This window comes from Drosophila rhopaloa, unplaced genomic scaffold, assembly GCF_018152115.1.
Source record: "Drosophila rhopaloa isolate 14029-0021.01 unplaced genomic scaffold, ASM1815211v1 contig_3, whole genome shotgun sequence".
Lineage (NCBI taxonomy): Eukaryota > Metazoa > Arthropoda > Insecta > Diptera > Drosophilidae > Drosophila > Drosophila rhopaloa.
In genome coordinates, this window is record NW_025335123.1 from 5,231,695 (window position 1) to 5,243,058 (window position 11,364).

At 43.1% G+C, this 11,364-nt stretch overlaps 4 protein-coding genes across 5 annotated transcripts; 1 reads left to right on the top strand and 3 right to left on the bottom strand.

The window, feature by feature from the left end:
• Nucleotides 1-61: 61 nt before the first annotated feature.
• LOC108046456 (RING finger protein 121) lies at nt 62-2,296 on the bottom strand. Of its 2 annotated transcripts, none has more exons than XM_017126145.1 (7): nt 2,211-2,296; nt 1,839-2,010; nt 1,722-1,756; nt 1,364-1,660; nt 1,057-1,285; nt 760-995; nt 62-704 (listed from the first exon to the last, which is right to left on the bottom strand). In XM_017126145.1, the coding sequence occupies exons 2-7, from the start codon at nt 1,884-1,886 to the stop codon at nt 584-586; spliced, it is 966 nt and encodes a 321-aa protein (XP_016981634.1). In that variant the 5' UTR covers nt 1,887-2,010; nt 2,211-2,296; the 3' UTR covers nt 62-583. The 2 variants fall into 2 exon arrangements, with proteins under 2 accessions (XP_016981634.1, XP_016981633.1); XM_017126144.1 differs by having other exon boundaries at nt 2,121-2,223.
• LOC108046453 lies at nt 2,296-4,471 on the top strand. The gene is made up of 3 exons (XM_017126140.2): nt 2,296-2,535; nt 2,597-2,699; nt 3,379-4,471. The coding sequence occupies exons 1-3, from the start codon at nt 2,393-2,395 to the stop codon at nt 4,213-4,215; spliced, it is 1,083 nt and encodes a 360-aa protein (XP_016981629.1). The 5' UTR covers nt 2,296-2,392; the 3' UTR covers nt 4,216-4,471.
• Nucleotides 4,472-4,558: 87 nt separating this feature from the next.
• LOC108046457 lies at nt 4,559-5,343 on the bottom strand. The gene has a single exon (XM_017126146.2). It carries the CDS (start codon nt 5,282-5,284, stop codon nt 4,568-4,570), a length of 717 nt encoding a protein of 238 aa, XP_016981635.1. The 5' UTR covers nt 5,285-5,343; the 3' UTR covers nt 4,559-4,567.
• Nucleotides 5,344-6,226: 883 nt separating this feature from the next.
• On the bottom strand, nt 6,227-10,554 carry LOC108046440 (laccase). Its single transcript, XM_017126101.2, has 4 exons — nt 10,390-10,554; nt 9,531-9,757; nt 8,005-8,641; nt 6,227-7,291 (listed from the first exon to the last, which is right to left on the bottom strand). Exons 1-4 carry the CDS (start codon nt 10,460-10,462, stop codon nt 6,288-6,290), a joined length of 1,941 nt encoding a protein of 646 aa, XP_016981590.1. The 5' UTR covers nt 10,463-10,554; the 3' UTR covers nt 6,227-6,287.
• Between the last annotated feature and the right edge of the window lie 810 nt (nt 10,555-11,364).

An 11,364-nucleotide genomic window follows, 5' to 3' on the forward strand; every position in this document is an offset into this window, starting at 1 on the left:
TCGAGTAAAATAAATTAGTAATTAGCCTTCCCTCACTGTGAAAATAAAAGATTGATTTGAGTATTTTATCAATAGATTTTTTTTGGTATATGTATATTCCTAACCAGCTCCAGTGCAATTAACTAAAATCAAGAAAATAAAATTGGTAACAACACCTAGGAGACATACACACAGGCACACATATGTACATAAATACATAGCTATGTATAATATATAGATATAGATACATATATCCAAAATTGCATTTACGTTTCGATTAAAGACTGAACAATGGAAAAGTGGGGTGCCCAAAAGCAAAACACAGAACTGGAAACCCGGAAACAGGTTGGATGGCAATAGCATCTGGATGGCCTTGTCTACAGCTCCGTCATCCGTTATCCGTCATCGTCATCATCTTTCTGGAGTTCTGGAGGAGAGCGGGGGAATGAATGGCGACGGTGCTGGTGGTGCGGGTGTCCCGCCCCTCCAATTGGTCTGTCGTTGTTGAATCGTAGTGTTTTCTGTGTGGCTACATGTGCAGGACTTAATCCAAAGTGTGTGTGCTTGACTAGACGCCGAGGAAAGCCAGTACCGGGAGCAGGACCTACTCCAGTCCCAGCATCCAGTTGATGCCTTGTACTATGAAGAAGATAAGCGGCTGCCAGGCCACTAGCCAGCGGATCCAGTCCAGCAAGCGTCCGTACAGCACATGGGGCTTCTCCCAGCTGTCAGAGATGAAAGGTTAACTAATGGGATCAAAGAGACCTCTGTGTAGCTTACGGATTTCGGAACATCTTCTGCAGATCGACCTTCTCCTTGCAGTAGGGGCACGTCTGCTTCTTGCCCACAATGCACCAGCCCCGTATGCAGAACTCGTGGAACACATGGTTGCAGGACAGCTTGTACGTGTTCTCGATGACGCCCTCTTCTTTCTCTGAGACCAGCAGCTGATTCCCACAAACGGCGCAGACATTATTGTCCAGAGTCCGGGTGGGCATGCCTTGAGGTGTGTAGTACTGCGAGTATAGGGGGTGAATGAGTGGGCTTAAAAGAGGTTCCAAACCAATCCAAACTCACGCCTATGGCTGCTGCCATCTTATCCGAACATATTTCGGATATATCCCGACCCAGGACACCGATATACAGGCCATAGAAACAGAACATCAGGCCCACGTCCATCCAGGTGTTGGGTGGCTGCGAGAATAGGTAGTTCATGCCCAGGAAGGCGGCCATGATAACCAGGTAGCCCACCAGGCCAAGGCCATAGCTCAGCTTGTAGATGAAATAGAACCACTTGTAAACCAGCCTGAGAAGCGGATTAGATTGGTTATCATCAGCATAGTTTCGTAAGGAGTGGTAAAAAAACTTATCAAGGGTGACTCACCGGGGCGTAGTGCCCTGGATGGGCTTGCTGATGGCCCGACGCATCACCAGGGCCGTGATGCAGGTGAACACCAGCCAGATGATGATGAAGCGCAGCCAGCCGAAGCTGCAGGAGATGATCAGCGGGATGAGCCACATGGCCAGCAGAGTGACGAAGGCGTACGAGCGGTAGTGTCGCTTTTTCCACTCGACCAGGCTGATCTGGGCAACGACTAGGGTGACGAACAGGATGATCACCATCTCGGAGTGCATGGCGTCGTGGCCGCGATGCTTCTCCACCATCAGTTGGTGCTCCGCTCTGTGGGATTACAGGAGAATTAGCCACCAAATACGGGGTTTTCTTTGGCCAAAGCACTCACCGCATGCGTTCCTCCGGCGTCATCTCGTCCAGGGACTGCATAGCATCCGGCGGGACCCATGGAATAAAGCATTTCACCAGTAAATAGGGCTTCCCAATCACCAGGAAAAACACTCACCTTATTAAGGTCCACGGGCGCGTGCAGGTCCATGTGCTGCTGGTGCATCTTGTTGCCGTTGTATCCGCCGTATCCTGCAGCCGCCAATCCGCCGGACAATCCCACACGTCGTCTGCGTCGCTGCGATATCTTGCCAACACTTATTTCGCTCGCTTTTACCTTTAAAAAAATTCTTGAAAAGAAAACAAATAATTACATTTTGTGATTGTGTGCGTGTCCAGCTGTCGTGGCGTTGCCATTTGTCATGGTCTGTCGGAAAATAAATATATATGTGTGACCTACACAGAGTACAAGCAGCTCGTTTGGCTAAACTTCAAATCTAAAACCAACTAGACCGGGGTTTTTGCTTGTTTGTTTTTCTTTGATGCTAACCTTGATTTAATTAGACGATGACGACTTTTTCTGATAAAACGCTCGAGGCCGGCGTTGCCAGATGCCGGTTATGGGCCTTGCACGTTTACCAACACTGCCAGCTGCGTTTGTTTTTATTTTGAGCAAACAATTGTTTTTTAGGTCAAAATACGGGAAGTAATGTTTTAATCGGAAATATAACCATGCAAGTGGAGCACTGGGGCTCGTTGCCCACGGAGGACGATGGGGTTCAACTGACGCCGGACAAATATGTGCCTACGGTGGCCAAGAAACCAAAACTGGACGAGATTCGCCTGCGCGGGGAACCGCAGCCGGATGAAAAGCAGTAAATATATCAGGATATAAGGGTAATTCGGTTGTGTTACTCATTTTTCTGCTCCACGCAGCCACGCGGTGGAACTGAGGAGCGCGTTGGTCACCCAGACCATTGAGGTGATGAAGCAAACCGAGGTCCTGCAGTCCCTCATCGAAACGTATTCCAACAAAAACGTAAGTTACGGGAAGTCCCCTCTTCAAACCCAAATGAGCCCCGTCATAAAGATAATTATCAATTTCAACCAGAACTCAACTCATAACTTAATTCTATATACAATTTTAAGTACGGAATCGATTTCCATCGAATTTTACCACCGTACATTAAGTAAAAAGTCTTATGTGATGTGTCCAATCTAATTTAATGATTTATACATGCTATAACTGCGAATCCTTTAGGAATTTCACTTATAAATTAATGAATATTTATTTCTACCTTTTAAGAGTGGCCTAAAAAGATAAAACATTTTAAACTTATTCAGTAATCATAACAGCAGAAGTCTTTAAAAGTGCTTTATATGTTAACTTCCCTAGTTGTCAAGACAATTATGGTATTGAAATCACTTCTTTTCTTTTACTGTCATACATCATTTGGTAAAATCATGCTTATCATCTTTGTTTTAATCGTAATCAAAATCATTTACAAGAGTAAATTAGTAAAATTATAACTCTAAACTTAAAATTCTTTAAAAACCAATTATTTGAAGTTATTAAAACTAAATTTTTGTATATGTAAAATCAATTTATATTTTGAGACTCACATCTTTGGACGATTTATTGTTTTAGTATGTTCTTAAAGTGCGTTTCTTTTGTGAACTATTATTTTACAATCAAAAATAACCTTATTTCATCCTAGGGAAGTTCGAACTACCTCCTAAATCCCTGCCTTATGATACCGGAGGTGGATTTTCCACCGGAAAACGCTGCCGAGCTGTTGGGCAGCCAGAAGTTCCAAAAGCCCATTTGGTTCACGCCCACCGTGGACACAGCCTACTCGCGGGGGGATCCGCAGTCGTATCCTGAGATCTCCAGCAGCACTTGTCGCCAGGCGGTGCGCAAGGTGATGTGCGGCATGCTGCGCCTGACCGGATTCACAGACTGCTCCGAGTCGGCGGTGCAGCTGCTGACGGATGCCACCGAGGAGTTCCTGCGCAGTTTCATCGGCGAGTATCGTGGCTACTATGACGCACAGCCGCGGCTTCAGAAGTCCACGACGCTACAACTGGTGCCACTGGAACGTGCCCATGCCGCGCTAACGGGTACCTCGCTTACCCAGGTGCACAACTACTACAAGCACAAGGTGCTGGCCAGGAATCGCGTGGAGATCGGGGAGTTCAACAGCGTGCTGCAGGAGTACGACAAGCTGATGAAGGAGAGCCAGAGCAGCATGCAGAAGCAGCACAACGAGTTCAATGGCCACGACTTCCTCAACATCCTGGACAACAGTGCTACCGGCAGCAGCCAAAGCATAGGTGGCAACATGGCCATGGGCGACATGCTGCAGGATCTGGGCGGGAGTACGGGCTCCAGTGGCACTGTCAGCTCGCAGCAGATGCTGTACGGCCTGCTCGATGGCCAGATATCGTCCAACACCTCCAATATGACGGGAACAAGTGGCAACGGCAGCACGAGTGGCAATGGGAATGGCAATGGGGTTACGGTCACCAACTTTCATGCCACCTTTGAGTCGTAATAAAACCAGAGAATCCTCATTTCTAAAATAGCACGGAAGCAACTGTTAAAAGGGAATAGGAATTTTCTTTGAGTTTGCTTTTTAAACGCAGTTTAAAATACCATCCCGTCCATTTTGAATCAGATTCTCTGAAAATTTAGTTCACATCTCATGCAAAATGTTCGTAAACTCAGGTTTTACCAATAGTCACGCCACTTAACACGATATAAATTAAAATGGGACCAGAATCCTGATTACATACAATTTTACAATCCGATCTTTCAAGTTTTTCTTGTATGACTAGGAACTATAGTTAAAGCCATAGAAGTCTTAGTAATTAAATAATTATTTATCATTTTGTAGAGGTTCCATGTCATTTATTCTTTTTTATTTTGCAAATCTTAGACTCGTTCCAATTGTTTTGCCGCCTTCGCTTGGTGAACTCATTTGTGGGTTCAATGGCCAGGAGTTTAGTGGCATTTGGATCGCTAGCTCTGTACTGGAAGATCTTGTCCTGGCGCGGCTTCTTCTGGGCCCAGGCGAGGAGGTCCTTGCCATCGAGTATGGATTCGCCAGTGACTACCACAGAGTTAAGAGCTTCTGGCGAGGATTGGTCTTCTTCGGCGGTCCGTCTCTTGATCTTGGGTTTCTTTTTAGGACCTGGCGGACCCTCCTCCACCAAATCGGCTATTAAATAGCAATCAGCATTGGATACCAGCTTAACTTTGTCTGGTGGGGGCTTCTGTTCCTTTAGGAGATTTGGCTCGTCCAGGGAAAACTCTATTTGGTCTTGGATTATGCCACTAAGCCTGCTCCAGATGTGTGTCTGCATCTCCTGCGTGATCTGGAGGTCTCTGGCGGGGGCCTCCTGCTCCTCCAGGTGGCGCTCGCTCCTGACGGTCGGCCTATCCAGTATCCTGGTGGTTACTGGCTGCTCCTTCTTGGCTACTTCACCTGGATCTGTTTTCGGCTGCCCCTGAAACATGGCATTTGTGAGCAGGGTGGTATCTGCCGCCTCCAGGAACTGACGCATCTGTGCATCATCCTCGGAATCCGAGTCGGAGTCGCTAGATCTCGGTTTCCCACTCATTTTGTACTATATTTAATAAGTTGCGTTTGTTTACATTTTCCACCGGACCGGCTGATAGTGCACACGTGAATGTTTTGTAGCGTTATTTAACACTATACTTGTGCATTCTAATTTAAATGTCAAGTTAAATATTAATTAACCCATTTAAAATTAAATAATTTTTTTATAATTTATAATTGTAATATTAATATTAATAAATTGTTTAATAATAGGGGTGTACTTTCAAATACCCAAAGTCTCCCTTTAAAGTTTTCAAAATATATATCTGAGTAAGAATAATTAGTTCAAAATATGATTTCTTGGAAAAATACGATATATTTTTGGATTTTTGCAATAGTTTCCAGTTAAGGCCCCTAAAATACATTATATAAAACGGTGGTTAGGTCGTCTATTAACTTTTTAAGTCTATAAATAAGATATAAGGAATAAAATTATTCTCCCTAATGTGAATTCCAAGGATTTCGAATAAACATAAGGGTTTTAAACAATTTCCAAACATTTCGAATAAATATAAGGGTTTTAAACGATTTCCAAGAATTTCGCATAAGCATAAGGGTTTTAAACGATTTAGTAGCCAAGAAGTTGTTCAAATGCTGAAATTTCTGCAAGTTGATATTTTTAATTGTTTATTTCTGAGTCAATTTTTAATAAGTTTTGTCATTGTTTTGTCTCAAAAAACTATATTGTATTAATTATAAAGAATATTATTTTCCAAAATGTCGTATAATATTTTGCTTTAACTTGTTATTGACACAAACCATTTGAATAATAAATTAAGTATATATATTTATTATAAACATTATTTTCATTTTAACCACGAAGAAATAACGTAATTCATATTATTTTTCGGTGAAGCAACTGTTCGCAGACGCTTTCCAACACTGACCGCTGAACTCCTTCCGGTTAACCGGTTCAGCCCGCTCAAAGTGAATCCATTTGAAATGCCAGTTTGAAGGTAACGCTTTTATTGCATATAACTGAGGGAACTTTGCGATCGAGCCCACTAGGCCACCGAACTGCACAGTCCGCAGTTGCTCACCGGGCACATCTTCATCTCGACATCCTCGCCAACCCGCACCACGGCGGCCATTCCGTTCTCGGAATGCGGCGAAATGTGACAGTGGAACATCCAGTAGCCTGGACTGTTGGAGTAGAATCTGAGGATGGTGTAGCCGAAGGCGGGCACCTGCACCGAGTCCTTGAGCGGAGCACCTTTTCCGCGACGCGGCAGCGGCGACTTCCTGTCGATCTGCTCGATCTGGCCGATCTTCTGCTCGCCCAGCACGCCCATGCCCACCACCCGGAACGTGTACCCATGCAGGTGGACTGGATGCGGCGTCTTCGACAGGCTGGAGACGACGAACTCCACCTGCTGGTTGGCCGGCACCTGGATGACATTCGAGCACTGGCAGTGGCGCTGCCGGCAATTGAAGCCCAGATCCGCCTGCTGGGAGCGATTGCAGAAGAACTGGCCCACGCCCAGGTTGCGGGTCTGAAGCAGGGACATCTTCGGCATGCTGAAGCTGATGTCGTCCATCTGGAAGCGGAAGCCCTCGCCCTGCTTCACCTCGAACGCGTTCATGCTCGTGTAGAAGGTGACCGCTGGCGGCACTTCCGGTTCCGGTCGCTGCGCATTGAGACTGGCCAGGGATATGCTGCTCGTGCCCTTCCCGCCACCCGCCTCCCCGTCGCCCAGCTCATTAAGCGTCTTGCCCGGCGCATCGTAGGCATAGCTCAGGGTGTGGGTGTCCAGCGACTTGGTGTCCGCGTCCCTGTAGTGCAGCACCGCCTCCTGGTGCAGCTGGTTCTTCGCACAGAAGCTGTAGCCCTTCACCCGCAGCCAGTAGTTGCCCACCTCCTGGTTGGCGTGCAGCACGAAGTCGAAGCGCTCCGCGCCGTGCAACATGATCCGCTGCACCTCCACCGGCTCGATGTCGTTGCCATCGCTGGCGATCACCACCAGGTCGTGGTTGTCGATGCTCAGGCTAATTGGGCAATTGGAGACGCCTGCAAAGGATCATTTTCAAAATGACACAACATAAGTGCGAATGTGTTTTTAGGATATTTTTAAGGGTATAAATGGAAAAAAAATCTTCTTGTATCAAAACGCGCTAAATTTGAGACAAAATAAATATAAATTAAATTTATCATTTATCTATCTTTTTTTTGAGATGACGTTTACTATAAATAAATGCATTTATTAACATTTATTAATTTCTTTCTTTCTGATATTTAAAAAAAAAAATTAGCCCACTTTAAGTTATATTGTGTATCTAATTTAAAAAAAAAATTTTTACCTATTAGATTTACCTATTAGATTGTTACCTGTTAGATTTAAGATTGGCATTTACGTAAATGATAGAATCCATGTTATTGTTTTCATTTATTTTAAAGTAAGAAATATTATGACATTTCTTTAACCTAAATATCTAGACTGGGTGATAAAAAGTATGGAAGCGTATGTACTTGAAATATTACAGATTTTAATGAGAACTAAAAACCAGTGGCTTTAAAAAATATCAAATGCATGTACCAACATTACATTCTTTGACTTTAAATAATTAAAGAATAAATGAAAATAGTTTTGTAATAGCAGAAATGTATGTGGTAGTTCTGGGTGAGTTGTGATCCTAAAACCTTTAATTTGATGAACGTTATTGTCACTCTCCCTTTGGATAAATACATATATTGTTAAGAGCAGAGCTCCGAGTGCAACTCACCGTTGAAGATCACCCGGAATCGGTAGCGTCCGCCCCTGACCACCGGAAAGTGGGCGTAGAGGGTCGGCTTGGGCGACTTGGCGCCCTTCTTGAGGTTCCTGCCCCGGCCATTGATCAGGATGTTCTCGGCGACGCTCTCCACGAAGTTGTGCACCCAGTCCTGGACCATGATCACGTGCTCCGTCAGATCGAAGTCGTAGAGATGGGCGTGGGGATTGAGCTTGGGCGGCATCCGCACCACCAGCGGACCGGCGAGTCCGAAGGCCCGCTGGTGCTCCGTGTGGCTGTGCCACCAGTTGGTGCCCCCGTGGTCCACCTCGAAGCGGTACCGGAACGCCTGGCCGGCCTCGATCGGATACTGGGTCACGTGGGGCACACCGTCCATGAACGGGGTCAGTCGCTGGTGCATCCCGTGCCAGTGGACCGTCGTCGTCTCGTGCATGCTGTTGATCACATCCGCCACCACGGTGTCGCCGTGGCACACCTCGATGCTCATCCCCGGCAGCTGCCCGTTGACCACCATCACCTCGCTCTCCAGTCCGTCCGCGTACTTGCAGTCGTCGTTCGCGGCCATCTGCTCCGCCAGTTTAATGCCGTCGATGTACTCCTTCCCACCCACCTTGAAGCGGAATTTGGACTGCAATTTACGGAGTTTAATTAAACGATAGTGCAAGATGGGAACATGTAAGTAGCGGGGAATCAGGACCATAATTCGGGTTTCTTTAATTAAAGAAGAAGCTTCATGGGTACCAAAATGGCCAACCCATTTGCAAGGAAAGAAGATTTGATAATCAGCAAGTGGTTTCCAATGGTATATAGATGGCTCTATTACAGAACTTAATTTCAGTTGCAGTTTTTATAATAATAAAAGGGTAAAAAGTTTTTTGTTATAATTTATTTGAAAGGGCAAATTTTTTTCAATTCATCAGAAAAAAGTTATTAAAGATACATACGTAAGTGAAATTTTCTTCTGCTTTTATTTTATAAATCTTTCTTTGAAGTAATGTGACCAAATTTGTTTGAAAATGTTAAAGGTCCTTCCTAATACTGTGCGCATTGGTGCATTAAACCCACATCGGAAATGTATGTTAGAAAAAAAAGAGTTTAAAAGTCTGCGCAATGGCTTTAAAGTTTATCACTCATACGAACTGTTGCCTCTGATTAAATATTTTGTTATGCAGGTGGGGCGTAGCCTTTGTTTTTTTGGTTGTCCATATTTTTAATCTTATTTGACCGAGATCAATAAGTTCACGATGTTAGAAATGGTTCCAAATTTGTTTGTATAAAATGATAAGTGGCCTACGTATCGTATGAGTAATTTTTATGGAAACTTTGAAACAATTGCGCAACGCCTAAAACTTGTAATAAAAGGGTGAGAGTAATGCTTTCTTGGAACCACCTTTTTAACGCATAAACTAAATAAATAATGATTGAATAGGAAATGCAGATTTAACATCAATATATATATATAAAATATATATCTTTTTTCGTAGAACTGTGATTCTTTGGTGGTTTCCAGATCTCACCTGGAGGTATCGCTTGCAGGTCTCCGCCATCGTATCATCATAGTGCACCACCATGTAGTAGTAGCAGGTCATCGGCTGGTTATCGGCGCAGTCGCGCTTGCAAGGATGCCGCGCGTTATCCTTTTCGGCCGCCCGCCACTGCGAGGACTCGCCTGCGCCTGAGGACAGCTGGGGATACATCTGCATTATGCGCTCATACTTGCTCACGATCCGCTTCCCACTGGCATCTGTGGGTAATATTCGTTCTTATTGTTAGTAACTTGTAGTATTGTATCACTTAAATTTGGTTTCTGTCTTTTAAAATTTTAAAACATTACTAATACCAATTAGTATCCTCTTTATATCCTGCATTATGCTCACCAAATATCAAGCAAATTCACTTAATTTGAGCATTTAGGTTAGGAAATAGTTCTGTTCTTTTAATAAATGAGTACTTTTTAATATGACCAAGAAAATCATTAACAGCTTTTTATATTAATTTTTTTATCTGTAGTTGGATTCTGTTTTTCATTAATAATGATCATCAAATATAAAAACAAATTCACTTGATTCAATCTTTTCGAGTTTTTAATATTTATATCTTTTTAAAAAATCGTTTTTTTTAATAGAATAGGAATTGGGAATTTGACTTAATTTTCAAATTTTTTCAGAGAGACACATGTTTCAATTTAAGGTTTATAACTAATTTCCTTTTCAAACTTTTTAATGGTGACACATATATTTTAATTTTAAAAAAAATGTGAGAACATTTCAGATTCTTTTTGTTGAACCGCAAATATTTATTTATTTCAATTGATTCGATAGTTATTTGAGTTCCGAAAGTAGATCTGTGTAGTTTTATTCGATTTCACTTAAGCACCTTGAATGCCATATATTTGCACGCTTATGAGGCACAAAGTGAAGACCAGTGTCTGCACCAAATTGAATTTCATGCTCGCATCCAATCGAACCGAATACAGAATCACTTCAAAAAGAATGGAATTTTAAATTTGAGCCGCCTTTGTGGCTGTGGCTAAGGCTGAGGGCCAAATGGGACTGTTAATGGGCTTCCGGCATCGGTTACCTTTTTGTAAGCGACTCCGCCCTGGAAGTCGGCTAGAAATTGCCCGGAATCGGTTGCTTGTCGGCGGTGTCGAACAAGTCGTGGCAGTTAATTGAAGATTGTGAGGCTGACAAGCCGCTTGAAGAACTGAAGATGCCGATTACTGACGCACAAACACGAATCATTTTACATGTTCCAGGAGCTACTGTTGGCGAAAATGGTTCACGGTGAAATGGTATTGCCATTGGCCTAGTTTTTAAAATTGCCAAAAATTGGGAGCCCTGTAAAATGTTGAAAAATGTTGTGGCATTGCTTTGTAGTTTTTGAATTCTGAAAAGATTCAAAAATATAACCAACTAATGATGCTCACCCTTGACTAAGATTTCTCTTAGAACTAAATTCCGTTGAAGTGATTAAAATGACAAATTCATGACTATAACCTAATATAACATTTTTTCAGAAAAACTCCAAGCCTATCATCTCCAATTTAAATTTTGATTACAACATAGAAAATGATCGCAAATATTGATCTATATATTTTTTTGAATACAAGCTTAAAGATTTTTGTACCATTTTAAAAATATCAAAGTATTTTGGTCAACTTTAAACATAATTTGCGAACCCTTGTTTTCCAAAATTCGTTCTATATTTCAAATTCGAATTAAACAGTGTTGCACAACGTGTTAACGTTGGCAGAGCTGGCCACTTCCCGCTGGACTGGCCAACGGTTCAAGCTTAAGCGAATTTTATTTTGTAGCAGTTCTTTTGAAGAAATATGCAAAACTTGTTTTG

Excerpts from the sequence above, each read along its gene's own strand:
- LOC108046440 (XM_017126101.2), bottom strand. The coding sequence starts at position 10,462 with ATGAAATTCAATTTGGTGCAGACACTGGTCTTCACTTTGTGCCTCATA. Across the intron at positions 9,758-10,389 it reads GCAAATATATGGCATTCAAG|ATGCCAGTGGGAAGCGGATC; the intron begins GTGCTTAAGTGA and ends TATTACCCACAG. Across the intron at positions 8,642-9,530 it reads CCTGCAAGCGATACCTCCAG|TCCAAATTCCGCTTCAAGGT; the intron begins GTGAGATCTGGA and ends CGTAAATTGCAG.
- LOC108046456 (XM_017126145.1), bottom strand. The coding sequence starts at position 1,886 with ATGCACCAGCAGCACATGGACCTGCACGCGCCCGTGGACCTTAATAAG. Across the intron at positions 1,757-1,838 it reads CGCCCGTGGACCTTAATAAG|TCCCTGGACGAGATGACGCC; the intron begins GTGAGTGTTTTT and ends GATGCTATGCAG. Across the intron at positions 705-759 it reads CAGAAGATGTTCCGAAATCC|CTGGGAGAAGCCCCATGTGC; the intron begins GTAAGCTACACA and ends CATCTCTGACAG.
- LOC108046457 (XM_017126146.2), bottom strand. The coding sequence starts at position 5,284 with ATGAGTGGGAAACCGAGATCTAGCGACTCCGACTCGGATTCCGAGGAT.
- LOC108046453 (XM_017126140.2), top strand. The coding sequence starts at position 2,393 with ATGCAAGTGGAGCACTGGGGCTCGTTGCCCACGGAGGACGATGGGGTT. Across the intron at positions 2,536-2,596 it reads CCGCAGCCGGATGAAAAGCA|CCACGCGGTGGAACTGAGGA; the intron begins GTAAATATATCA and ends TGCTCCACGCAG. Across the intron at positions 2,700-3,378 it reads AAACGTATTCCAACAAAAAC|GGAAGTTCGAACTACCTCCT; the intron begins GTAAGTTACGGG and ends ATTTCATCCTAG.